The 27,198-nt window shown below is 39.0% G+C and overlaps 2 protein-coding genes and 1 long non-coding RNA gene across 5 annotated transcripts in view; 1 reads left to right on the top strand and 2 right to left on the bottom strand.

The window, feature by feature from the left end:
* Window positions 1-7,990, bottom strand: part of CSDE1 (cold shock domain containing E1) — a 40,817-nt gene extending 32,827 nt beyond the window's left edge. The window contains exon 1 of one of the 3 annotated variants that reach the window (XM_008697745.2): window positions 7,886-7,990. The gene's annotated coding sequence lies outside the window, so the exon portion shown is untranslated. The remainder of the gene's footprint in view (window positions 1-7,885) is intronic. The other 2 variants (XM_008697743.2, XM_008697744.2) reach the window with 2 other exon arrangements.
* Window positions 388-22,548, top strand: LOC121102034. Its single transcript, XR_005834046.1, has 3 exons — window positions 388-7,936; window positions 11,644-11,708; window positions 22,255-22,548. It is a non-coding gene; the product is annotated as an uncharacterized LOC121102034 (long non-coding RNA).
* On the bottom strand, window positions 18,964-25,325 carry SIKE1 (suppressor of IKBKE 1). Its single transcript, XM_040626874.1, has 5 exons — window positions 25,085-25,325; window positions 24,743-24,848; window positions 23,838-23,980; window positions 22,555-22,668; window positions 18,964-20,252 (listed from the first exon to the last, which is right to left on the bottom strand). Exons 1-5 carry the CDS (start codon window positions 25,241-25,243, stop codon window positions 20,151-20,153), a joined length of 624 nt encoding a protein of 207 aa, XP_040482808.1. The 5' UTR covers window positions 25,244-25,325; the 3' UTR covers window positions 18,964-20,150.
* Between the last annotated feature and the right edge of the window lie 1,873 nt (window positions 25,326-27,198).

Here is a 27,198-nt window from a genome sequence, read left to right as displayed (position 1 = left end):
ACCACCTCCTCTGATGTCACACACTCAAAATGGGAAGTTATTTCACATTCCTTGGTGACACCCCCACAGCATAAGTTCTAAGTTACAGAGCATAATATTCAATTTAATGCAAGTGTTTTATAAGCATCCAGCACTGTGGTTAGGTATTGTGGAAAATATAAACGAACTTCCTGCCATTAGGTAATTTACACTCTTTCTGAAAAGACAAGAGTTATATGTGGAGAAAAACCATAATACAGAACAAAATGTCAAAAATTAATTTGTTTGTTCAACTAATACCTGAGTACTAACTATGTCATATACTATATATTATAACTACTACTTAGTGTTTATTCACCACTGTATGTACATTGAAGCAACATGGTGAGCACAGTCAGAGGCTTTTAATCCAAGGTGGAGACTTAAGTTGGAGAGATAGGCAAAATTTTAAGAGAAATAAAACAGCCAAGTATTCTAGGCACATCACACAAGCCAAGCCAGGGTATGCCACTAAATTCTAAGCTCCTTGAAAGCAGGGACCACATACATGATTTTCTATGCCTGACATCAAGGGAGGTTTATTACGTGAAGGACTGTGGCAATAAGCATGGCTTGTTTCAGAGGAATCGATAGGCTAGTTTGGCCAGAACAGAGGGCTAGCTTAAAGTGAAATGGGATATGCGGTGTGACAGGTGTAGTGGAGCCAGATTATGAAGTATTTCAACTTGATATAATAGGAAATAGAGAGCCTTAGTTCTTGATGAAAGGGTATTAAGTCCTGAAATCCTATGGGAGATGACTTAGTGAAGGAAACAGAAATCTCATTTGAGCTGTTGCCAGAAATAGATGAGAAATGTCTATAAAAAAGAAACAATTAAGATGAGATGGGAAGTGAAAATATATTTGTAAGTAAAACCACTGAACAGTGCTTTACATTGGCCATAAAAATGATTCTTTTGCAGACTGAAATATTAACTAATCTGTGCTGTCAGCTAAATAATTTATATAGGGAGAAGAAAAAGGTAGATTTGGTTCTAGAAATGCTGAAAAATGAATAGTGTATTTATTTTAAAAACATCAGAAATAAGAATGACTATATGGTGAGAGGCCAGAGTTTGTGAAATAATTTAGACTAGGAGAGCTCAAGTTCATTCACTGACACTTTCTAGTAAAATGCCATGAACAAGTCACTTCATCTCTCTAAATTTCAGTTTCACATATGCAAAATGAAAACTTATCAACAGCTGATCTGTGGCTGGTTGGTTGTTTTTTTTTTTTTTTTTTTTTGTGGCTATACCTAACATTCCCTGACTTTATATTATTACCTCAAATATCAAATATTAAATTTGTCCCATCTTTCAGATTTTATTTGGATCATTGTATTTCTCAGATTAGATACTTCTTTTTTTTTTTTTTTTAAAGATTTTATTTATTTATTTGGCAGAGAGACAGCCAGCGAGAGAGGAAACACAAGCAGGGGGAGTGGGAGAGGAAGAAGCAGGCTCATAGCAGAGGAGCCTGATGTGGGGCTCGATCCCATAACGCCGGGATCATGCCCTGAGCCGAAGGCAGACGCTTAACCGCTGTGCCACCCAGGTGCCCCTCAGATTAGATACTTCTTAGAGCAATGGTTGCAAATCACTTGGGAAGTTTTAAAAAATATTTATGCCCAGTCCCCACTCAAAGAATAATTTAATTGGCCTGAAAGAGGGCCACTTCTGTTATGATCTTTGATTCTTCCCACTTTGCCTCCACACCAATGTTGCAAGTCTTTTCACTATTTCCTTCAAGAGATCTTTTGTCCATATTTTAGTCCGGATATCTAACACATCTGCTAATTTCCAGTGTCAACCCTTTCCATTTTCTGTCACATAACACTGCCAGACTGATCGATCTAAAACTCCAATTTCATCTCATTTTGTTGTCCAAAATCTTCAGTGATTTTTCCAGCATTCTAGATGGGAAGTTCTTAATCCCAGCTGCACATCCAACCCAACTACCTGGGTAACTTAAAAAAAAAAAAAAATCAAAGCATGGATCCTACGTTGAGATTCTAGTTTAATTTCACTAGGGTTGAGTCCCAGAGTTGGTAAATTTTATCATCCCCGTGCCCCCGGCCCCCGTGTTTCTGACGTGCAGCCAGGATTTAAGAACCACCATTTAAGATGTTCTCTATTCTACCTTTCCATCTTTACCTTTCTTTTTTTTTTTAAAGATTTTATTTATTTGACGGAGATAGAGACAGCCAGCGAGAGAGGGAACACAAGCAGGGGGAGTGGGAGAGGAAGAAAAAGGCTCATAGCGGAGGAGCCTGATGTGGGGCTGGATCTCACAACGCCCTGAGCCGAAGGCAGACGCCCAACCGCTGTGCCACCCAGGCGCCCCTCCATCTTTACCTTTTAACTGCTCTCCAGTTCGTCTTCTAGACAGGTGCATTTTCCTGCCTAATCCTTAAATATAACCCTTGGTAGATGCCTGAATTCTAGTCTTCTTCGTGCATATATGGGTCTTCTCACAAAGAAGATAATTTTGCCATCTTCAAAGTGACAAAAGTCTTTCTTGACCATTCCAGTACAGACTTAACTACCTGAATTTCCACTATGTGGGGCAGTAACTCCTTGTCTGCATCATTTTTTCTGATACCAAATCATTTCTGCACTCTGCTTACTTCATGTTTTTATGTATCTTGTTCCTCTAATTATGAAACAAACTCAAGTTTATTTATCACAGTCCCCTTCAGCACCAAAACCAGCACTGCCAAATTAAACATAGCAAAACTACAATAGCAGAGGTAGTTAATCCATAATAGGAAAAGGACACCACAATTTAAGTGCAGACAGTTCTACTAACTTCTAAAAAATTATATTTTGGTTAACTGTATAGTCTTACTTAACCCCTCAAGAAATAATGTCTTCTTTTAAAAATAGACTTGATACACTGATTCAATCTTAATATCTTACATCTATTTATGAACCCAAAGACCTCAAAATTGCTATCTGATGAAATAGGCAAGAATTTCATCAAGCTGCTAAGGACAAGACTGTGTATATCATTGGGGTGGAGGAATCAAGAAAAACAACCTATCTTAAAAAACCTGGATAAACCCAGTCTAGGGTATTATATTATGTTAAGATCTGTCTGTCTAGTTTGTCACTTAGTAACAGAGAAATGAGACTTCCAGAATCTAAAACCTGGAGCATTGAAGAGCCAGTCTTGGGCATGAATGAAGCCTATTAGGAACTGTTAAAAGTCAAACAAACCCACCAACTATTACGAAAAACTCTAAGTGGTGGAATTTCACTTCATTAGTACCTTCACAGCTATGAGATTTCTTTGGTTAACTAGACACTTTTCAGTCAAATTACCACTTAATGAAACACTTAAAAAGTACCCACTGGGCATTTTAATAAAACTGGCTATGCACTCATGCCAAGATGATTAACATTCATGGGTGGTACTGACAACTCTTCTGCCTTACCCTCTGAACATAGTGCATTCCCTCTATCCCCCAAAGGCTAGATACTTAAGTCACATGAAATACAGAGTAACAACTAAAATACTAAGACAATTTAAATGTTGATCTGAGAGTCTCCCCAGATTGCTAAGTAATCTACTCCCTTTCCCTTTGCTCAGTTTGGAAACAGTATCATCCCTAGGTAATTATCAACTATCATGCCACTGTTTTAGTTAGGAGTTAAAGCTAATTCCTTTACTTAAACTGATAACCCAAATAGTAATTCCCTATTTCACCGGTCTTAAAATTATCAACACCTGTTTTATTCCCAGTCTCTCCCCCAGTTCTTTACTTTACCTCAAAAGGACTACTAGAAACCAGGCACACAGTAGGCACTAAATATAGATTGAACTAATAAACTTATGTGGCCAGCAATCCATCTAAAATCTATCACATAACTCAGTTTGTCCTTTTGACAAATTATTCTCAGAGTTTGTACAGCACTCACTTGAGGAGAATGTTAACGCAAGGTTAAACCAGTCTATTAAGTCTCCCAACCTAACCCACTTTCTTCAGAAAGTACTTTTTTTTTTTTTTTTTTTTTTTTTTTTGGAGAAGAGCAAAGATCCAATCAGGCAGCATGGGACTGAGAAGGTTCTCTATTGTTGCTTTATATGAATAATATTCTTACCCTAACTTCCTCCTTCATATTTTTCGATTATAACTCAAGACAAGTTTATGTGTGTCATGTTTTGCTATAACCTGTATAACTGAAGTGCTTAATAAGTTTTAATTCACTTTTAATTTAGAATCTATGGAAAATGATAGAGCTCAGATAATTAACCAATTTAAGTCAGCAACATGTCAGGCAGAAATTAAAGAAAATCAAATTGCTGCAACTATCTTTTTGTATACATTTAGTAATAGCAATTATGATGGGTTGTTAGCTACCTGAACACCTATTAAGACATTTAAAGTTATGTATTCATCTATCACTTAACTGTTTTTAGAATATACTAATACTTTGAAATAGGGCAGATGCCAGTGTAGGAAGAAGCTGAATGCTCCAGACACAAAATCGGAAAATAGTCCAGACCAGCACTGTCCCAACAGAAGTATAGTGCAAGCCATATATGTAATTTAAAATTTTCTGGTAATCATATTAAAGTTGAGAGCAACAGGATGCCTGGGTAGCTCAGGTCATGATCTCAGGGTCCTGAGATCAAGCCCCACATCTCATCTCATCGGGCTCCCTGCTTCTCCCTCTTCTTCTGCCTTTGCCTGCCGCTCTCCCTCCCTGCTTGTGCATGCTATCAAATAAATAAATAAAATATTTTTTAAAAAAAAGGTGAAACTAATTTTAATTAAGTCTATTTAATCAAATATATCCAAAAGGTTATTTTCCATATGTGATCAATCTAAAAAAAAGTTTTATTTGAAATCTAATGTTTATTTTACAATTGCAGCACAGTCCAATCCAGAATGTACACAGTTTAAATGCAAAACAGCCACACATGGCTAGTAGCTACTATAGTGGTCACAGCAAGTATAGGCTCATGGGGGCAAAAGGCACTGGCATGCCCAATAACTAGTAAACAAAAGGCTCCTGGGCGAAGACTTTCAGAGATAAAAGGAAGCAGTTATCTAGCAAACCTGATCATAGCAGGAGCTCGTACGTACTACATTTGAGAAGCAGAAATGCAAATAACTAGCTGGTTATCTACTGGCTATAGCTACAAACCAATGGACAGCCTACATGTTAACTGTGAAGAACCTGCTAATCAATATATTTTCAACCACACAGTTTTACCTCAGCATTAAAGGACATATTAAATATAAGAAGTCCAAAAATAAAATTACCATTCAATACTCTGTACAGAATATTGCCTAAAACATCATATTCCAGTTTAATAACCCTAATGAAAAATGTAGCACAATTCCTCAGGCTTGGCAGTACAAACTGAAAAAGTTTTGCATTGTTTTTAACTAGGTACTCATACATGGAAGCGGAAAACATTCCAATATCTAGACAAAGGAATGTTTTAATTCCTGACTTGGCGAAAAGAATTTAACATCAAGAAATGACGAAATTCGAGAAAACAAGTCACTCCTACCAAAAGCAGTTTCACCCCTGGAGACATTCTAGTCATGAAGTCTTTAAAAAGTTATAATTTTTGTGGCTGTAATTCTGTTATGAAAAATCCTACAAGTTCTACAGCTCTTCATAAGATGGTTTGAGTCAAAGATCTCAAAGTAGGTTCCCTTTTGATTTTTGAAAAGACAAAGCTAAGAAGACCCATCAATTCTGTATTTAACAAAAATCAAGATTTTTATTTCATAAAACAGTCCTACTAAAGTTCAGCTCATTAAAAAATATCTGCCCAAACAGCATTTCCATGTTTCAACTACCCTGTCAAAAGTATGGCCCTCACAACAATGTGAATGAACTTAATAACTCTGAACCATACACTTAAAAAAAAAGAGAGAGAAGATTAAAACGATAAATTTTATGTTACATATATTTTACATTTTAAAAGAAACTAATTTTTTTTAAATGTTGGATGCACCCCCCCCCCCCGTGTGTTTTTAGATGGATGGAGGAGAAAACAAGTGTGGAATAAAGCAGGACTGTATGTCAGCTTTCACGCTCTCATTTTTGATTTGCAGGAATTTACTAGAATTTTCAACCACACTCTAAAGGTCATACTTGGTAAGTCAGAACTTAATTACAAAAAAAGAAAACCTATCTTCTGCGCCTCAAATACTTTACTTTTCAACTCAGCTGCTATAAATACTCATCTCAATGGTAAACATCCAGAGCAGCTGCAAAATCACTCAAACCACTACCATCTCTTTTATTTCAGGCCTAAGGCTAAAAGGAAAAAGAAACAAGGCTGAATATTTATCTAGATATTATGACTCAGGCATATGCCCATTCAGGCATATAAACCCTCTCCTTACCCACACCAAGAATGCCTATTATTCATTCGTACCCCAAAAGCACCAAGATATTGCACTGCCTGCCCCTCAATGTAGTGTTGAGAATGCCTATCTTCTCGAAACTCAAAATGAAAATTACTCAGCATTTTGATACAGAATAACTTATGAACTTGGTACCTACATTTTATAGACTCTGGGCAAGAGCTGCCAGTTCATATATCTTCCTCATAAAAAGCGAAGTCTCTCAAAGGAATTTTAACCACCACAGTGCCTTTGGGCGTCCTTCCTCCCCCTCCAACCCTGTCTCCAAACTCTTCATAGAGGACTACATTCTTTCACTCATTTTAGGAGCAAAACAATTACCTCCTCCTACAATGTTCAGATTTTTGTGTTTGCAGATTGAAGGCTGTTTTTAGGAAGCGTCCCCTGCCTCACTTCTGAGTCAAGCAAGAAAGAAGCCATCTGGGTGTTTCTAAAGGAAAACCTAAAGCAAAAGAACCATAACACTAAAATTTCATACTGATAAAATATCGGATGGTTAAAAAACCTCAAGTATCTCCGACCAGGGCTCTAAAAAACTAACTCTACACAGAATGACGAAGCCAAGTCGTTCACTGCTCAACGTAGGCCAGGTTCTTGCACGGTAAGAGCCTGAGACGGTGGTAAGGACGGCTCCACTGAGCTCTAATAGAGCACGCCCTAACCCCAGGATAGAGAGCCACATGCCTAAGATTAGGAGCTGGTTTCCTTTTCCCAAGAAGCCGAGGGGGAAACAAGAAGGGAAGGCTGGGTGCGGAGACTCAAGACAGACAGCTCCAGGTGAGTGGAAGTAAAGATGACACTTCGGCTGAGCTACTGTGCCAGACATAGTCGGGGAAAGAAGGTGTCTCTAAACATTTAGACGGAGCAAGGTCTCACTCAGTCCATACACAAAGGAGGCGCCACTACCGCACTGCGCTCTGGTACTCGTAGTCAGACCCCCACGCAGGTGACGGACAGTAAACTATAGGGTCCAGAGCGAGAGTAGGCCCCTCTCCCTCTTCCTCCGGCTCCTCCAGCTTCACACAAAGGACCGCGCCACCACCCCCTCGCCCCGCCCGCCGGGACTTGTAGTTCCCGTTTCCCCCGCCAAGCCGCAGAGGAGGAAGTGGCCAGACTACAATTCCCAGCAGCCTCCGCGCCCGAGCCCCGCACCCCTGCCTCCATCTTGGCTGCGGTCGGAGCCTCCATTTTCGCTCCCTCCCCCCACTATAGTCACCACCACTACCACCACGCGCGGCTGCCTGGCCTCGACTCTTCGTTTCGGCTCTGCGGCCTGACGTGAGGCCTAGACAGTTAAACGGGGGCCAGGTGGAAAAGCCCGGGGTAAAGACTTAGGGTGAGAGCTTCCCTGCCCGGAGCTCTAGAAGTGCCCACCTTGACTCAGAAGTCTCTCCCGTTAGTCTTGGTCTTCTCATCTGCCCCTAGCCTGGCTTCTTGCTACCCCCAATTGGACCCCGAGGTCGTACTCACCCCAACAGCTCAGCGCCCCCTCTCCAGCGCCGCCATAAGCAGCACGGCCCGGTACGTAGGAATAAATCTCGCTTCTCTCGCGAGAGTTGCGGGCTCCGAGCGCGTGCACGGGAAACGNGGGCGTGTACTCCTAATACGCCTGCGCATGAGGGCTGAGTGACGCCAACTAGTGTGCTGCTCTTAACCACAACCAAGATGGTCTCCCATGTTACCCTACGTTCCCTCCCCCGTGAGCTGCGGGAAGCAATCTCGGTGTTTACTGACTCTGCTGGGACGCACGGGGCGGGGTGGCGGGTAACTTTCGGCGTCTCTGATCTTTGCAGACCTGAATATGCCTTAAGCAGCGAGACCAGGGTGAACTTTGACGGCGAACAATTTAGAGGGCATTTCCAGAATGTCATATAAAGGATTTCGCTTTTTCTCAGCGATAATCCAGAAGCCCCAAACCCCAGTTTCTCCTCACAGTGCAAGTCTTTTTTCCCCTCTTGCTATAATATATTGAAATTTTCATTAGTATAGAGTAGGTTTTTAGTAAGGTAATTTGGAAGTTTTATTTGAGACCTTTGTCTCCCAGAAAATATATTGCTTGCAACGGACGGACAAGAGTGAGCAAGGCAGCATAATCATTAAACAACAACAACAAAAGAAAAAAAAAAAACCCAGAAAACAAAACAAAACAAAAAACAACCCTCCTTCATCTGACCTTTGTAGTCACCACAAGATATTCGTGGTCTATCCGGTAATTAAGGAGGCTGAATCAGTATCCAAAAGGTTGAAATCAGGGCAAATGGATGATTAATCCAATAGGTTAGGATGAAGGAGGAAAATAGTTAATTGTGGCCACAGAAAAGTTCAATGAATTTTCCCTTGTCAAACAATAGAGCAATACCTTCTGGTGAGAGGAATGCTTTTCCCAGATTTTGTGGCTCTCTTTCTTGACAGTATTGGATAAACAATGACCAATCACGCTCCTGAGAACTTTGCTACCCACTTTATTTTTGCTTTCAACACATATTTATCCTGCATCTCTTGTGTGTCATCCTTGGGGTGTATACAGTTCTCAAGACAAATGGATATAGTTCTGTCCTCAAGTAACTTTCAGTCTAGCATCATTCAGTAATCCTAAAAACAAATTTAAACATACACAGTGGAATAAGTGCAATGAAGGAAAGATGCACAGTGTGGAGAATAAGTAGCCTCCAATTCTGAGCAAATTATCTTTATTTCTAAGAAGAGGCAGTATCCTACTTTAAAAAGATTTTCCTCTTACCTCTGTCATTATCGGTCCAATTTCATTTCACCTCCAGCCTGCATCTATGTTCTCTTTGATGCCTTCCCAAACTTTCCTAGGCACAAGATATCTTCACATTTGCTTTCAATGCCTTCATAGCTCACTGTAATATAATTATTAGTTTATACTAGCTAGTGATACTTTAGGACAAGGCCTATGACATTCATCTTTCCATCTATGGTCCTGACAGTGCTTGGCATAGACAACTCTCAAAAGGTTGTTGAATGAATAGCATTGAACAACAGTGTAAGAAGTTGCTAGAAATTGGAATGTTCTGTTGGGGCAGTACAAATCATTTAATCTATCAAACCAGCTGTTTTGTTTCCTTTCTCTATTTCTTAAATTGAGATCTCTTCTTAGCAATAGATCTAGTCTGGATATGCCAATCTAATGTTACAGAGAAACTGCCCTGGGCTCTTACACTAGAAACAAGGTCATGTGAAGCTGGGCTAAAAGTAGAATTAGGTCTAAGCGCACATTCTCAAATATCACAGTAATGGGAAATGTAAAAAATAATAGTCTCATTAAATTCTATACATACAATTCCAATTAATAAGGAAGAATAAGTCTTGTTTTCTACCATTAGCACGTAGTTTCTAAATACCTTCTTAAATCATATAACCATTTCATCCTCATCATTCTGATTGTCTCAATTGCCTTTAAATTACTCCTTAGTTCATAATTAGTATCAGCTTACATTTAACAGAAAATGCAAATATGCATATATCCAGAGGCATACGTTTTAGCTTCCATGCATTCAAGAGAGCAAAAGATGGAGTCATTTGATTTAAATCACTAGTTTAAGTGATTTATTCTTTCTACAAGTATTACCCATAACTAGAGGTTGGTTTCATTTTTAGAAGATCACTACATTTTTACGGCAAGAACTTTTTTTTCAGATTAATTTTGAAGTAAAATTAAAAAGTGAAAAAAATGTATAGTTATCATGTTTATTTTTTTTAAACAGAAGTTAAAGCAGAAACTTGTGAAGTCAAGTTCTGCTTGGAAAACCTTCTTCTATATAATGGGGTAGTCATGGATCTTGAGGAGATATTTAGTCTATTAAGGAATAACCTGAAACAAAAAAATGCATACATTATTTTTTGGTACTTATCATATTAGTTTTTCTTCTCTGAGAAAATTAAAGAGACAATGAAATCAATTATGATTGTGGTTTGACAATCAAAAGTAACCATCCTTTACACATTTGTAAGGTTTTCTTGAGCAGTGATGGCAACTGTATAGGATGAGATTTTTGTAAGTTCTCTATGAAATGAGAAAAATTAGGTCGATGTGCAGATGTTTAAAAAATAAGGCTAAATTTATTCAAGACTTTAAGGACTGTTTTTATTCTGACATTATGTCCTTTCTATTTAGGGAAGGCAAAGGGAACTTCTATAAAATTTCGGTAATAGTGGATAGTAAAGGGATCAATATTCAAGATTTCAGAATAGGAAAACACCATTTAGAGCAGAAACTTTCATAAAGAATAATCATTTCTTATTATTAAGAATTAATTAAGATTTAGTCCTGGAATCCTGCATCCTAAAACTTTTTATTCATTAACAAGCCCCCAACAGTTCAAATGCATTATGTAAATAAGAAAAGAATAAAAAGCAATATGTAATAAAATGTTAGAATCTAAATAAGAATAATACAAAAACTATAATGCTTTCCTTTAAAGTGTCAACATTGCACTTAAGACAAGAATTATGCAGACATGCTAAGCTACTGCACTGTAAAGGTGGTCGCCATAGCACTTTAGCTTTGGGAATCAGTTAACCAAAGGGAAACGTGGAGCAAAAGAATATTGTTAATTAAACTTAAATTAAATCCTAATGAAAACCAATTGCACTCAAAATCCAAACTCTTTTACCTGGCCTACAAGGCCCTCTCTAACCCCTAGTCAGTCCACCATGATTCAGTTCCATTGCTATTTTGGTTCTTCCAACATTGTAGATTTGTTCCTACTCAGAACTCTTGCATTTACTGTTGTCTCCATCTGGAATTCTCTTTCCCAAAGTCATCACTTTTTTTTAAGATTTATTTTATTCATTTGAAAGAGAGAGAGAACAGAGTGTGCATGTGCGCACTTGGGGTGGGGAGGCAGAGGGAGGGGGAGAGAATCCTGAAGCAGACTCCCCACTGAGCATGGAGGCCAACATGGAGCTCAATTCCAGGACTCTGAGATCATGACCTGAGGAGAAACCAAGAGCCTGATGCTCAACCGACTGAACCAACCAGGTGCCCCCCTCCACTACGAATCATCACTTTTTGGCACTTACTAATCATTCAGTTTTTAGCTCAGATGTTACTGCCTCATAAAGATCTTCTCTAAAGTAGAAGTACCCACTATTGCCGTCACCCTCTATATCATTAGCTTGTTTTATTGTCTTCATAACATGTATTGCTATCCAAAATTAACACATTTATGAATTTGTTTATTCCTATTCTTCCTAAACAATAGCCCAAGCTTCAGTTCTCTGGTTCATCATTGCATCCCCTAAACCTGGGACAGGGACTAATATAACAGTGAGTACTTAATAAATATTTATCAAATGAATTAATTATACATTTCATTAAATTGATTGTATGATACATCATGATTTGTGCACCAGCAAGAAGAAAATATGTTGCCATTTTCACTCTGACATAATATTGTTATTGCTTAAAATTTTTTAATTTATAAATGGAGCTCTTTATTTTTTATTTTTATTTGTTTACTTTTTAAAAGACTTTATTTACTTATTTGACAGAGAGAGACACAGCGAGAGAGGGAACACAAGCAGGGGGAGTGGGAGAGGGAGAACCCGGCTTCNTGCTGAGCAGGGAGCCCAATGTGGGGCTTGATCCCAGGACCCTGGGATCATGACCTGAGCCGAAGGCAGATGCTTAACGACTGAGCCACCCAGGCACCCCTAATGGAGATCTTTAAAACTTATTTAGATGGAGTTTAGGTCCAATTAGATAAAAGTTTAAAAACTTTTTTATTATGTGTCACTCTTGCATATATGTAAAGTAAAAAAAAAAAAAAAGCAAAGTAAATTGGTGAAGATATTCCTAAAACTTCTTCACAAAGCCTAACTCTTCGGAATCTCTTTCTTTGTAGTAATAAATTTGATTAAATTTTAATATAGTCATTAATCAACAGACAGCATTAAAGAAATAAAAAATCAGCAAATTAGGAGAATATATGTTTGCAACACATAAAACTGACAATGTATTAGTATCATGAGTATATACTAAATTAATACATATAAATAAGAAAAAGTCAAGGAAAAGGAATGGGGGAATGACTTGAATGTCTACATTAAAAAAAAAAACAACTGTACAGGGGCGCCTGGTTAAGTGTCTGCCTTCGGCTGAGGTCATGGTCCTGGGGCCCTGGGACTGAGCCCTGTATTGAGCCCTGAACGGGGAGCCGGCTTCTCCCTCTGCCCCTCTCCCCTGCTCATGCTCTCCCTCTCTCTCAAATAAATAAAAGCTTTTTTAAAAAATAAAATTAAAAAAAATAATAAAATTAAAACAAATTTAAAAAGTATAGGCAAATAAGCATTTGAAATTATTTATGCCCAGCCTCATTAGCAATCAGGGGAATATGTATTTGTTGAGATTATTTTATTTTATTTTATTTTTAAAAGATTTTATTTTATTTATTTGTCAGAGAGAGAGAGAGCGCCAGCACAGGCAGGGGGAGCAGCAGGCAGAGGGAGAAGCAGGCTCCCTGCTAAGCAAGGAGCCCAACGTAGGGCTCGATCCCAGGACCCTGGGATCATGACCTGAGCCAAAGGCAGACATTTCACCAACTGAGCCACCCAGGTGTCCCTGTTGAGATAATTTTAGACTTACAGAAGAATAAGAAAAATTGTATAGAAAGTTCTCATAAACCCTTCACCCAGTTTCCCATTTATGTTAAGGTTACCTAATCATAGAACAGTTTTCAAAACTAGGAAATTAACCTTGACACAATATTAACTAAACTACAAAATTAATTCAGGTTTTGTCAGTTTTTTCCCTAATATCCATTTTCTTTTCCAGAATCCAATCCAGGACCCCACCCTGCATTTAGTTGTTAGGTCTCCTTAATCTCCTCCATTTTAATGACAGTTCCTTATCTTTCGTGACCTGGACACTTGGAACAACACTGGTCAGTTCTTTTGTAAACATCCCTCTACTTGTTTTTATCTGATGTTTCCCTTGAAACATTGTTTAGATTATGTACTCTTCTCACTGTATCATACCAGGGGGTGTAAGATGCTGCAATGTATTATTAGTGATGTTTACCTCAATCAGTTGGTTAAAGTGGAATCTGCCAGAATTATTCATAGTAAAATTATTGTTTTTCCTTTATAATTACTAAATGTTTTGGGGGGGATACTTTGGGACTATCCTTAATTGAATTGTCCTCTCAGAATTCATGTCTACTCAGAAGGTCAGAATGTGGCCTTTTGGGAATGGGGTCTTTGCAGATGTAATCAAATTAAGATGAAGTCATACTGAATTACAGTAAACACTAATCCAATGACTGGTGTTCTTAGAAAAGGGGAATTTGGACACAGACATACAGGGAGAACATCATATGAAGACTGAGGCAGAAATTGTAGTCCTATATCTAGCAGCCAAGGAATACCGAGAATTGGCAGAAGCTAGAAAAGAGGGATGGAACACATTCTCTCCTAAGGCCTTCAGAAAGAACCAACCTTGTCAACACCTTAATTTCAGACTTCTAGCCATCAGAACCGTGAGAGAACACATTTCTGTTGTTTTAAGCCATCTGTTTGTAGTAACCTGTTATGGTAACTCTAGGAAACTAACAAGAGACTAGGCAAATACCTTTTTCTGCTTTAACTTTAGTTCACTAATTTTAGCATACATTGATAGATCTTGCTGAATCTCTCTTTGGCTCATCAATGTAAAGGTTTTTCCTCACAGGATTATTCTTGGGCCACCAAGAATACTGGTAATGCAGGATTTCCTAAGATCGCTTCATTGTTGTACCCAGGATTTTATTCCAAGCTGCTAAAAGCTGTGTGGTCGGCAGAATTCTAAGATGGCTACCAAGAATCCCACCACCTCCCTAGTGTACATGCTGTGTGTAATCCCCTGCTCTTGAGCATGGGCTGGACCTGTGGATATTAGAGGATACCTCATATCTCCTTTATGGCAAAGAGATTACCACAGTTGTAATTAAGATCTCTGATCAGTTGGGTTAATCAAGAGGGAGATTCTTCTGGTTGGGCCTAACCTAAGCAGGTGAGCTTTTACTTTATTTTATTTTTTTATTTTTAAAGATTTTATTTATTCTTAGAGGAGAGAGAGAGGGTGTGAATGAGGGGAGGGGCAAAGAGGGAGGGTATCTCAAGCAGCCCCCGAGCTGAGTGTGAAGCCCAACGCAGGGCTCAAACTCAGGATCCTGAGATCATGACCTGAGCCAAAACCGAGTTGGTCGCTTAACCGACTGAGCCACCCAGGCACCCCTCAGGTGAGCTTTTATAAGGGGAGACTAGAGGTGGGAGACAAGGGAGGTCAGAGAGATGATCTCCTGCTGTCATTGAAGTCCTAGGAGTTTTACACCTGCACAGAAATGAATTTTGCCAACAACCATGTGAACTTGGGAGAGGACCCAGAGCCTCAGATGAGATACTAGCCTATGTTGACACACTGATTTCAGCCTTGTGAGATCATTAGATGGGAACCTAGTTAAACCCTGCATGGACTTCTGACCTACAGAATTGTAAGAGAATAAATGGGCATTGCTTTAGATTGCTAAATTTGCAATAATCTGTTATATAGCCATAGAGAATGAATACAGCCATACACCAGGTTCATATGCTGGCACTCTCTTGGTCTTACAAGAAGGTTCACATGAATGGAAAGTTCACAGACAACAGGCTAAACCCCTATTCCCTTCTCAAATAGTGCTTACAATAGTTTTTTTTAAAAGATTTTATTTATTTATTTGACAGAGATTGAGAGAGAGTGAGTGCACAAGCAGGGGGAGCAGCAGGCAGAGGGAAAGGGAGAAGCAGGTTCCCTGCTGTGCAAGGACCCCGATGTGGGACTTGATCCCAGGACCCTGGGATCATGACCTGAGCCGAAGGCAGACGCTTAACTGACTGAGCCACCCAGGCACCCCTTAAAATTGTTTCTTGACAAAAATACCAAGAGCTTACCTTTGGCCAGTCGTGCCATCAGGAAGATGGCCAATTTTGCTTATGCTTACAATCAACTACACTACAAACTCCTGCATGTATAAGACCTATCCCAATTTCAGAGTTGTTAAAATATGAAATAAAAATGAATCTTAGGATCAGTCACATACAGAAGGCCACTTTCATTAATTCCTCATGTATTTTTAGGAGGCTACACCAAATGTTGAGTGATTTGTAGTTTATTCAGAAGCTCTTAAGGTTCTGCCTCCTCTTTAGGATTCTTTGTGAGTAACAAAAGAAAAAGCATCATCTGCTTTCCATTATATTAGCAGATAATAGTCCTTAATTCCCTCTGAAGGTTGCGGAGACAACTGCAAGTGAAATAACTGAAAAATGTGCAATATGACTGCTTATTGTGAAATGTATCTAATCTAAATGAGGTAGATGGAGAATTAAAGATTAGGAAGTCAGATATTAGCAAGGATTTAAAAAATGCATAATCGTACTATTATGTATGTAACAATCTATTGTATAGTCGCACAATGAAATATTGTACGTCAGTGAACATAAATGACAGCTATGTACAACAAAAGGATCTTAGAAACATAATGTTGAGTGAAAAAAATCAGATCCCCATAGACTATGTAAAATACGATACCACTTTTATAAAGCTCAAGAAGAAACAAAACTAAAAAATGTCACTTTAGGGATACATACATATTTTAGGTCTTTTCGCATGTGAGAGAACTATCAAAAAGAGGGAGTAGGGAGGTGGGGAGAGACAGGAGAGGAGCTCAAATAGATAAATGCAAAGTATGGGTAATGTTCTAATTCTTAGGTGACAAATGATTATGTTTGATAATCTATTTGCATGTTATACATCCTTTTATGTGTCAAATATTAAAATACAAGTACAACACTATGTATAAAGTGTTGGCAAAATTTATATTTGCATGCTTGCTTTCTTTTGTTTTTTAAGTAGGCTCCAGGCCCAGCTTGGAGCCCAACACGGGGCTTGAACTCATGATCCTCAAATCAAGACAGGAGCTGAGATCAAGAGTTGGGCACTTAATTGACTGAGCCACCCAGGTGCCCCTGCATGGTTGTTTTTAAAACTATGCTTATTTTATCAGCCAGCATTCTTAATTATAGGCAATTCGGGTTAACATTAACAAAAAGGGATTTTATTAAAAGGCTAATAAGCAATCCTCAGGATCTCTAAGACAGCCAGAAAACCAGAACCAGAGGCCACAGAGCCTCTAATCACTTCAGATAATTGCTTCAGTGAAGATCCCGCTGTGTGGCAGGCACTGTAGCTTACACCACTGACTTTGCTGACACTGGATACTGAATGTCATTAAAGCCACTTTTGCTGCTGCTCTGTGGAACTGCATATAGTAGCCAGTGTTTTAGGCCTTTACTCAAAGAATTCTGTACAGTTTCCTGCTTCTTTGCCTAACTTTAAAGTTTAAGGCGATGCATCTTCCTTAGCTGCAAGAGAGGCTGGGAAAACATTTATCTGACACATTCAAATTTCTTGGGAGGGAGGAAGGCTTTGCCTCATTAGATGAGGGATTCCCTAAACAGGATAGGAATAAGGATATTGGGCAGCCAGAAAAATGACAGTTGTCTGCCACAGCCCATTCTCTTGGCTACCCAACACCAACACTTTCAGCTAATGCTTTCACTTGTTAAAAACTATTCAACGTAAAAGGACTCGGCAGACATCGTTAATTGCTTTCTCAATACTCTTTCCTCCTTGCTAATAGAATACTGTAATTTTATTTGAGGCGACTATGTACCCAGCCTTTGCAGACAGAAGCAAGCATTTAAAGAGGCAGGCAAGTAAGACAGGGAAATCTGTCTGAAATTTCGGAAAAGCTTTGCTTTTCTTCATAAAAGAGGACACACACAGTTGGCACAGGCCAGTTCCCTTTTTCTTCCTGCCTTCAATATGGTCAAGACCTCGGGTACAGCACCAACCTTCTTGCAACTACAAGAAGGATGAAAAACCACATGCTAAGGAGGCAGATTTGAAGGACATTAGCTGCACTTTCCATACGTAAGACCACTGATTAAACATAGTCTGCGTCAGTTGCATGCGTACGTGCTCTCAGCTACATCATTCTAGAAAAGAGATGACAAATATGTCTCACTAGTTATGACTCCATTTATTGAATTCATGTTTTCTAATATGTGGGCCGTGATGTTTCTTTTGCACTATTACTAAAAATAGATTTTGTTCATCAAGAACCACTTGAACTCTGACCAGTATTTGGCATTAAAAGGACATCTTAATTTAGTGGTTAAGAATATTTGAATCTCTGGGTTGGAATCTTGGTTCCAGTTTAGACATATAGCATAACCTCCTTGTGCCTGAGTACGTGCAAAATGAGGTACAGTTTGAAATGGAGATTATATGATAACGAGAAAGCACCAACTCTGTATAGCCCCTCCTCAGGATCCTGTACAGCCTCACGTTAGACGTATCACTGCTCTCTGTTTGTCTTCTCTACCAAATTTTTCTTCAAAAAGTGTCAAGGCCTTTCCCCCACCTTTTTTCTATTCATAACTTTGAATGAAGTGTCTGGTACATAGATTAGACATTCTCAAACTAGTATCCTTAGAAGTTATCTGGGACAATTATTAAAATACAAATTCCTGGATCCTGTTCCCAAATATGTATTTCAGTAGTCAGCAAACCATTTTGGGGAACATTGTAATAGACCTTCAATGTTTGAATCAAAGGTAAAAGGTATTAGGTACTTCCAAACCCAGTTTTCATTTTATAATATGATTTGTAATTGTATAATTTTGTATTTTTAATCATGAGGAAATCTCTGAACCTATTTTAGAAACAACTGTTTGTAGAGTTACACTGCTGACTACATTATGCTAATTACAAAATACTAAAAGCCCTGTCTACTTGACAGGTTGATATATATGTGAAAAATAAACCTTTGTATTACCTAATAATTACTCATTATTGTGTAAAATTAACTGTTGTTTTTAAAATGAGGTTTTTATTAGAAATGATATATTTGTATTAACACCAGCCAGAATTTACATTTTGTAGGGCGCTGAGAGCCCTTTAGACTCAAACTTCAAGCTTTTGATTTGCCAGGGGGAAAAGTTAACATAGATTTATCCTGATATCTGAGATGTAAACAGCTTTATAAACAACTTTAAAGGAACATAAGACAGATAAAGAGACACCATGTCATACTTTAACGGGCCACTTGATGACTATCATTCTTACTGAAAACTGGCCATGGTAGCTGACATATTGTATAGGGATACCTGCCTCCTGAGTGGAACCGTTTGACACACAGTGGCACTTAGGGCATATACTTCAAGCCAAATGGCTGGACTAAAGTTTTACTTGCTCTTGGGAAACAAGATAAAAATGCCCATATGGGGGGTGGAAGTATTTTTCAAATTCTATGCAGGACTTTGAATAAGAATTTGAGTGTCTAAAATGACATATACATGATCATTAAAGACCATCACTACAGGCCAAGTCCTTTCAGTATTAGTGGGATCAGATGCTTTTAGGATATCTTGGTGAGGTTTTATGTTAACTGGAGTTAATTCTTTATGGCAATACAAAAGAAATTTTACGTCACACAAAGCACTAATGAAAAACTCTTTTTAATACTGTGTCTCTCCTGTGCAGTATGGTGCTTAGTGCTGCTGGAAAATATGGACAGGTTTAGGATTATTTCAATTACTTTTGGGCAAACCTAAACTGATAGTATAACATGAAGTAATTTGTAAATTTGACATGTGACTAAACAGAGAGGCCACTGAGTTGTCGTCTACACAGCTAAATGAATGTAGGAACGCTCATTAGGTAATAAAACTTTGCTTCCTCATGAAAAATGGATCTAAAAAGAAAGCCAACTATCAGTACTAGTAATGAAAGACATCCAAGTAAGTGATGGTTCTTCACTATAAAATAGAAGTTATGTATAAATTAAACAGAATGTAGTACCTAAAAACTATGATGTGACTAAAACCATTATATGCTCTTCAACTGAGTAAGCCACCCGAGTTGAAGATTTCCTAGGAGGACAATACTGAAAAATTGACTACTAATATCTAACAGAATAAATAACAGCTACTTTCAGCATCCGAAATAGGAGTACATGTGGATGTGCACACACACAGGACAAATTCTCAGGATTTTTTGAACAATATGATGACTCTACTGTTACTTATTTTCAAGTATGTTTCTTGGGGACTAGCAGTAGGTTCTCTCAAATTAAGAGTAAAGGCACCAGGTCACAAAGTGCCAACTCTTAGCACCAGAGAGACTTAAAACTTCAAAGGAGGGGAATGACATTACAAATTAGAGAATCTGCCAACCTTGTCCTGTGGACTTGTATTACTTTTCTCAAATGGGAGGAAAAAATCTAGGTTTATGCCAAATAGGTTTAGAAAGCTAATCTCTTACAAATTTTTTAGAATTGTAATTTATAATCCTAGATAAAATAAAATTGCTGGCTTATAATAAAAGGCTCTAAGTTTGAGAGAGGTGAAGAAACAAAAAGGAATCAGTAACACTTTATGTAAATTGAGGTCCCAGAACTGAAAATTAAAAGTAGTCTCTTAGAGAAAGGAATGGTGAAACTCAGTGTGTATTTTCATGAACGCACCCAAAAACCGTTTTGTGGACAGCCAATTTGACTGCAAATTCTAAACTGCCACCTGATACCTTTAATCAACACTAAATCAAGTCTGAGGCAAGACACTAAACGAATAGAAAGATAATAACTTCCTTCCTTGATAAACAATTTCCAGCTGTCATTCAGAAGTTGAGTTATTTGATGGCTTGGGAAGCAGTGTCTGTTGAGGTTTCCTTCCTGACCTGAAGAGACTCACTGCTGATGGACAATAATTCTCGAAGTTCCTTATTTTCAAGCTGGGGAAAAAAAAAAAAAAGGTTTGTTTATTTCAGGTATTTTGACTATCAAACTGCATCAGAATACATTGTTTTGGGCCAGGAAGAGAAAGCTATTATTTTAGTTTTAAACGTTTTATGGAAATAAAATAACTGAGCATTTCCTAAAATACTAATTATTAATCATTTAACATACATTTCCTGAGTAATTTCTACATGCCCTGTTATTAGGATAACAAAGAAAAAAAACAGAGCCTCTCTCCACCTGAGGAATTCACTACTTGTCACACTTTTTGTGGTTCCCACAAGTTGTACTACTGTTTCTTCTACCTTTTATTTTTTTTTATTTTTTTTTTTTTAAAGATTTTATTTATTTATTTGACAGAGATAGAGACAGCCAGTGAGAGAGGGAACACAAGCAGGGGGAGTGGGAGAGGAAGAAGCAGGCTCATAGCGGAGGAGCCTGATATGGGGCTCGATCCCACAACGCTGGGATCACGCCCTGAGCCGAAGGCAGACGCTTAACCGCTGTGCCACCCAGGCGCCCCTCTTCTACCTTTTAAATTCCTAATAATATTTTGACTCTGCTCAGTCTTCTCTCCTGGATGTTTTGGAGAAAGGAAGAAAAGAGGAAGAAACTACTCACTGGGGACGTCAGGCACCACTGGGTAGCTTACATAGATCATCTCAAAACAAACTGGAGGGCAGGCACCACTGCTCACATCCAGGTTCTCTTTAAGATGAGGGCACTGTGGCTCACAAAGTTCGAGAAGTTGTCCAAACTCACACAACCTGGATGTGGTAGTGCTGGGGTTTAGCCTGTGTTCTTCCCGCTTAATATTAAGTAAAATTTGTCCCATGTTTCCTTAGGACCGTTTCCACATCTGAGTAAATCAGGGATAGTGTAGATAAGGTCACTCTATCATTTTAACTGACTCCAAATTTTCCTACTTGGGACCTTGTCACTCCCTTTGATTTCCAGGTAGGGCAGCTCGCACTCTTCATCCTTATGCTCTCTGCAGGAAATTCTGGTAAACCACAGCATCTTCAGGCTTCACCAAGAGTCTGGGCCCATGGTCATCAAATCATCTACCAACTAAAGTGCTTCCCTTAGTGCTGCGCATCTCTCCTAGCATGTATGAACCATTTCATATCATATCAGCAGTAGTCTTATTCCTTTCACTCGACTCTGAGCAGGGATATCCTATCTTTTGCTCTCTAGTATTTCTCAAAGGGCCCATGATAGCATCTGGTAATAAGCAACATTCAAACCATCTATTGTAATATGTTTTCTTAATAATTTTATAGGCATACTAATACCCCCATGCCTTTTTTTGGGGGGGGTAAATTATTGCTATTATAATCTAAATATTACATGAAAGTAACTTTTAAAAAATCAAGACTATAAGGTTTATAAAATAAATGACAAGCCCTTGGCTTTGTTCCCCAAAGGCAACCACTTTTAATACTTTTATCTATTTCTTTTGGTACTTACTTCCATAATTAATAGAGGGATAATTAATAATTATTAATATGCCTGTTCTGCTATTTCTTGATCATCAATTTCAAACATTACCTATTTGACTTCCTTTTATGACAGGAGGGATTTTTTTTTAATTTTTAATTTTTTTATTTTTTAAAGATTTATTTGTCAGAGAGGGAGGGAGAGAGAGAGAGGACGCACAAGTAGGGGGAGCAGCAGGCAGAGGGAGAAGCAGGTTCACCACTGAGCAAGGAGCCTGACACGGGACCTGAACCCAGGACCCTGGGATTATGACCTGAGCCGAAGGCAGACTTTAACCGACTGAGTCACCCAGAGGAGGGACTGAGTCCCTAGAGGAGGGATTTTAGCTCACATGTAATTTTCTCTTCCATTCTCTCTACCCTCTTAATATGACAGTATCTCAATTTCTAGCCAATACATAGTTGGCATTTTCATTGTTTGCTGCTGATTACATTTACTTTCCTGAAAAGAGTATGGAGAAGGAGTTGTTTTATGGATTATTTTATTTATTTTTTTTAGAGAGAGAGAGAACAGGAGAAGGGGCAGAGGAAGAGGGAGAGAATCTCAAGCAGACAGAAGGTGAGCGTGGAGTCCAACACGGAGCTCAATCTCACAACCTGAGATCATGACCTGAGCTGAAATCAAGAGTCAGACACTCAACCGACTGAGACATCCAGATGCCCCTGGAGGAGGAGTTTTAGTTTTAAATCATGAACACACAGAAAACATCAATACACTGCCTAGGATAGTGATGGCATACCTCCCAGACTCTGAGAAAACTCCCTGAGTATTGTGAGCCTACAATAGCAACAATCTTACCTCTAATTGGGCTAGTTTTTCCTGAATCTTACAAAATTGGTCATCATCCACTTGAACTGCTTTCCTCATCACTTCTCCCATTTCACAGATTCTGTCAATCTGACTCTCAATTTCCTGTGAAGATATTAAGAAAAAAAGGTAAAAAAGTTCTCTTTTCTGCAGATATGAAGTTCATGAGAATATGTGCACTGTGATGTTAAAAAGTTCATTTTGTCTATGCTACAGAAGTTACACAGGAGTTTCACACAGGAGTTTCACCGTAATCTGAGTCCTTACAGGCAAAGCCATAATAAAGTTATCTCGTGGTATTCACACTCTGTTTTCAAGATTGTTCTAGTCTGACCATCCACTGAATACTTTTATTGGCAGGAAGCTTACCACATTCCCAGGTACCTTATTCTATCTTTGGATATATCTCTTCCCAAGCTTTTCATATGAGCTAAACTGTATCTTTAAAGGATTAAGTTTTCTTCTCCAGATTACAAAATATAGTTTATTTTTCTCTTCCAGATGAGAGCTACTTATACTTTGAGAGCTATTCACATATTTAAAATACTCTTGTTCCCTAAGACTTTTGTTAAGTCCGTAAAATGCTTTCAAAGGAATCTAAGATGAAATTTATCTTTCATAAATTCCATGGAACAGTGAGGTGCCCATCTGTGAATCCAGGTTTAAATGATAGAGTACATATGAATGTACAGTGACACCTATGAAGCACTCTACAAACATAAGCACAATTATTGGGTCTCCCAAATGAAAACATAAGCAACCAAATGTGGAAAGTATGCCATGTATTTTTTTTAAAACCGTATTTCTCTCTAACAACATAGTATGACACTATATAGTTCAGTTCAATAAAGGTTTACTGACGGCACGCTATGTGCCAGGTACTGTGTTAGGGATAAAAGAAGAATCCATGCTCCTTACAATCAAGGAGCTTACAGTTTAGTGAAAGTACAATGATAACCAACGAAGTATTTACTGAGCACTATCAGTACTACCTTGCTTTATTTTTGCATAAACATCCATTCATCTTGAAAAGAGATCTTGGGGCAGGTGGGAGTGAGGAACCTTAGTCCCACTCAAAGAAAAAAAGCGCCTGAGCAGCCCCTTACTCCCTTCTTTTTATTCATAGCCTTACAAAGCTATAGCAAAATCCACAGCGAATGTGATAAACCTGAAAGGAAAACAAGCTTACTCTCCTTCAAAAACAAGCAATTGGTTTAAAACAATTCAAGATTCTAATTCCGTTCATTCAGAATGTATTCATCGAAGGTGCTTACTGCAGAGTGAGACTGGTGAGCTTTCAGGACTGGTTCAGCATCCACTGCCTTTTTAGTGACCATTAATTGTAACATCTGTTTCCGGTACTTGCTCATGATGAGTTCCAAAGCATCCTGGTGTTCCTCCAAGGAAACCCATAGCTCTATCAAAAAAATAAAATCTCTTGGCAGTGACATCTGAGAGATAGCTCCCAAAGCCATACTCTTAACAGCTGGAATTTTATGACACTCCATGAGATATTGTGAATGCAAATTTACAATCAGTGTTTAAGTCCACAAAACTCAACCGTTAAGGTCTATAAGAAAAATAACTTTCTAGGCAGAGGCAGCAAAGTCTGGTAGAAACAACATGGGATGTAGAATCAGAAGACATGGGTTTCAGTTCTGTCAGTTACTAGCTTACTACTACTCTTAGGCAAATCATTACCCTCTCTGAGCCTATTTCTTAACTGCACTGTAATATTAAGTACCTAGGACTTATCGAACTCAAAATGAAGATATGAGAATACAATAGGATGATATATGTGAAAGCTCTCTGTCAACTAATATACAAATAAGTTCATACTGCTATCCTTAATAATGTACTCATCAAGCCTAAGAATATATACCCTGAGGCTAAAATTCATTCTTCCGCCTTGCACAAGAACATTTAAAAGACCTCTTCACTCTTAACGTCACTGTTTATTTCAATTAATATTTAAACATAAAAAATTCAAGGCCTTGAGTATATTAACACTCTTGGTGTGTAAAACAAACTTTATTGTTACTGGGCCATCACAGGATAACGCTTTTAAAAGTACTAATCTGGAGATACATACAGGATGTGAATAGCTAGTTTAGCAAGAACTTTTGAAAATACTACTGGATATTAGAAAATCGTAACTACACAAAAAGGCCTGACTAACCTCTGTTTTCCTGCTGCAAGTCTCTAATCTGTGTATTCTCTTGGGACAGCAGAATGTGAGGTCTGAATTTGGACATGTCCTTTATATCGGATGCATCTTCTTGATACTGGACAAACAGAGACAGACTAAGCGCGCCGTTAACAGGAGAACAGCCGCGGATGCAACCGAACAAGCAGGCATCGGGGCTCCCGGGCAGCATCCTCAACCCCGACCCCGAAGAAAGGTCTCACCGCCACCCTCTGAGACTAGGCATAAACTTAAAGCCGAGTTCCCATCTTCCTTCCCCCTCCACCCCTCGCGTGCACAGATCCTGCGGGCAAGGACCCGAACCCTCCGCGCGACCTGGTCCGGAAGCGCCGTCCCCGCCTCCCGCATAGCGGCCACCCGCCGGTGCAGCGCGGCGGACTGATCCACGAGCGACTCTGCGGCGGCGTCGTGCTCCCGCAGCCGCTCCAGCAGCGTCTTGGCGTCTGTCAGGATCTTCTCGATGGTGCAGCTCATAGTGGCCCAGGACCACAGTCCCAGCCCTGCTCACCTACACGAACCTTCCCCGAACCTGGCTCGGCGTTACAAACGTCACTTCCGGTACGTTTAAAAGGCGGCTCGGCAGTCGCCATACGCGCCTGCGCAGTGGCGGCCCAGTCCGCGGGTGACCTGCTTTAACTAGCGGGCTCCGGGTAGCCTCGCCCTGCGCGGAGCCCCAGGCGTGGCCCTTCCCCGCCCTTGGTTTCCGGCTCCCACGGCCTGGTGGTCAGGCTGGTTTGCAACTGGGCGGTCCGAGTTTCTTCCTTCCCTAGGCGTTTTGATTGATGTGGATTGTTTTTCAGTCCTCGGTTTTTTAATTCTTTTTTTGGTGCTTAGTCTCTTTTAAAAAAAAAAAAATTGTGGTAAAAGACAAAAAATGTACCATCTTAACCATATTGAAATGAACATTCTCTTTGTTGTGCGGACCATCTCCACATCCATTCTTTTCATCTTGCAAAATGGAGACTCTGTACCCATTAAATATTAACTCCTTATTCCACTGCAGTCCTCCCAGCCACCAGTAACCACTATTTTACTTTCTGTCTTTATGAATTTAACTATTTAGATACCTTATGTACAGTGAGTGGGCTCATTGCAAATCGTATTTATTGTTTTGTGACTAGATTATTTCACATAACATGTCCTCAAGTTTTATTCATGCACATCAGCATTTCCTTCCTGTTTAAGGCTGACTTATACTCTATTGTATGTACATGCCATATTTTGTTTATTCATCCATCCATTGAGGGAACTTGGGTTGCTTCCACCCTTTGGCTATTGTGAATAATATTGCTATGAATAGGGGTGTTGCTTATCTGTTCCAGTCCCAGCTTTCAATTCTTTTAGCTGTGTACCCAGAAGTGGAATTGCTGGGTCATAGAGTAATTCTACCTTAGCTTGATAGCCATCTTAACAGGTGTGAGACGCTGTAACTATTATTTTCTGCTTGCCTATTTTTTCTTTTTTCTTTTTTAAAGATTTTTAAAAATTTATTTATTCGACAGAGATAGAGACAGCCAGCGAGAGAGGGAACACAAGCAGGGGGAGTGGGAGAGGAAGAAACAGGCTCATAGCGGAGGAGCTTGATGTGGGGCTGGATCCCAGAACGCTGGGATCACGCCCTGAGCCGAAGACAGATGCTTAACCGCTGTGCCACCCAGGCGCCCCTGTTTTTTTCTTTTTTAATCCAATTAATAAATTAAAAACAAAGTAACCAGAATGGCAATGACTTTTGTACTATTTGTTTTATTGGTTTATAAGAGTTTACTTTGTCAGGCTTGTATGTCAAAATTTGTTCTTTTTCATTCATTACCTTAATAAATGTTTTTGGAGAGTCTGCTTTGTTTCAGGCACTGTTTAGTGTCTAGAATACAGCAGAGAATGACACAGGGTATCTGCCCTTAGGGAGAAGTCTAATGGGAGAAAGAGTATATACTCTTATAAATAATTGAAGGTAATGACAGGATTGGGAGCCTGGTAAAAATGGCAAGAGCCTCAGAGCGGTAGTGAGAGGTTAGAGAAGCAGCAGGGAAAGAACAATGCTTTTTACTTTTGTATTCCCAATAGCTGGCACAATTGAGACATTTAATAATTGTCAAGAGGGAGATGGGGAACAAGTTCAACAAAAATAACAAATCAGGACTACTGACCAACAGGAAAAAGATTAACGCAGAGCCACAGATATAGAGGTTTCATTCATTCATTCATTAAAAGAAAACAAAACAAAACACCCTCCCTAAGTTATCTCTTTCCCTTATTTGTCTTTGACTTCCATTCAGGGATGATGGTTCTCAAATCCATCTCTGTAGCCCCAATGTCTTTCATGAGCCTAGAACATATATAATTTTTTAAGATTTTATTTATTTATTTGACAGAGATAGAGACAGCCAGCGAGAGAGGGAACACAAGCAGGGGGAGTGGGAGAGGAAGAA

This window comes from Ursus maritimus, unplaced genomic scaffold (assembly GCF_017311325.1).
Source record: "Ursus maritimus isolate PB19 unplaced genomic scaffold, ASM1731132v1 scaffold_12, whole genome shotgun sequence".
Classification (NCBI taxonomy): domain Eukaryota; kingdom Metazoa; phylum Chordata; class Mammalia; order Carnivora; family Ursidae; genus Ursus; species Ursus maritimus.
This window is presented reverse-complemented; position numbering and strand designations above follow the sequence as displayed.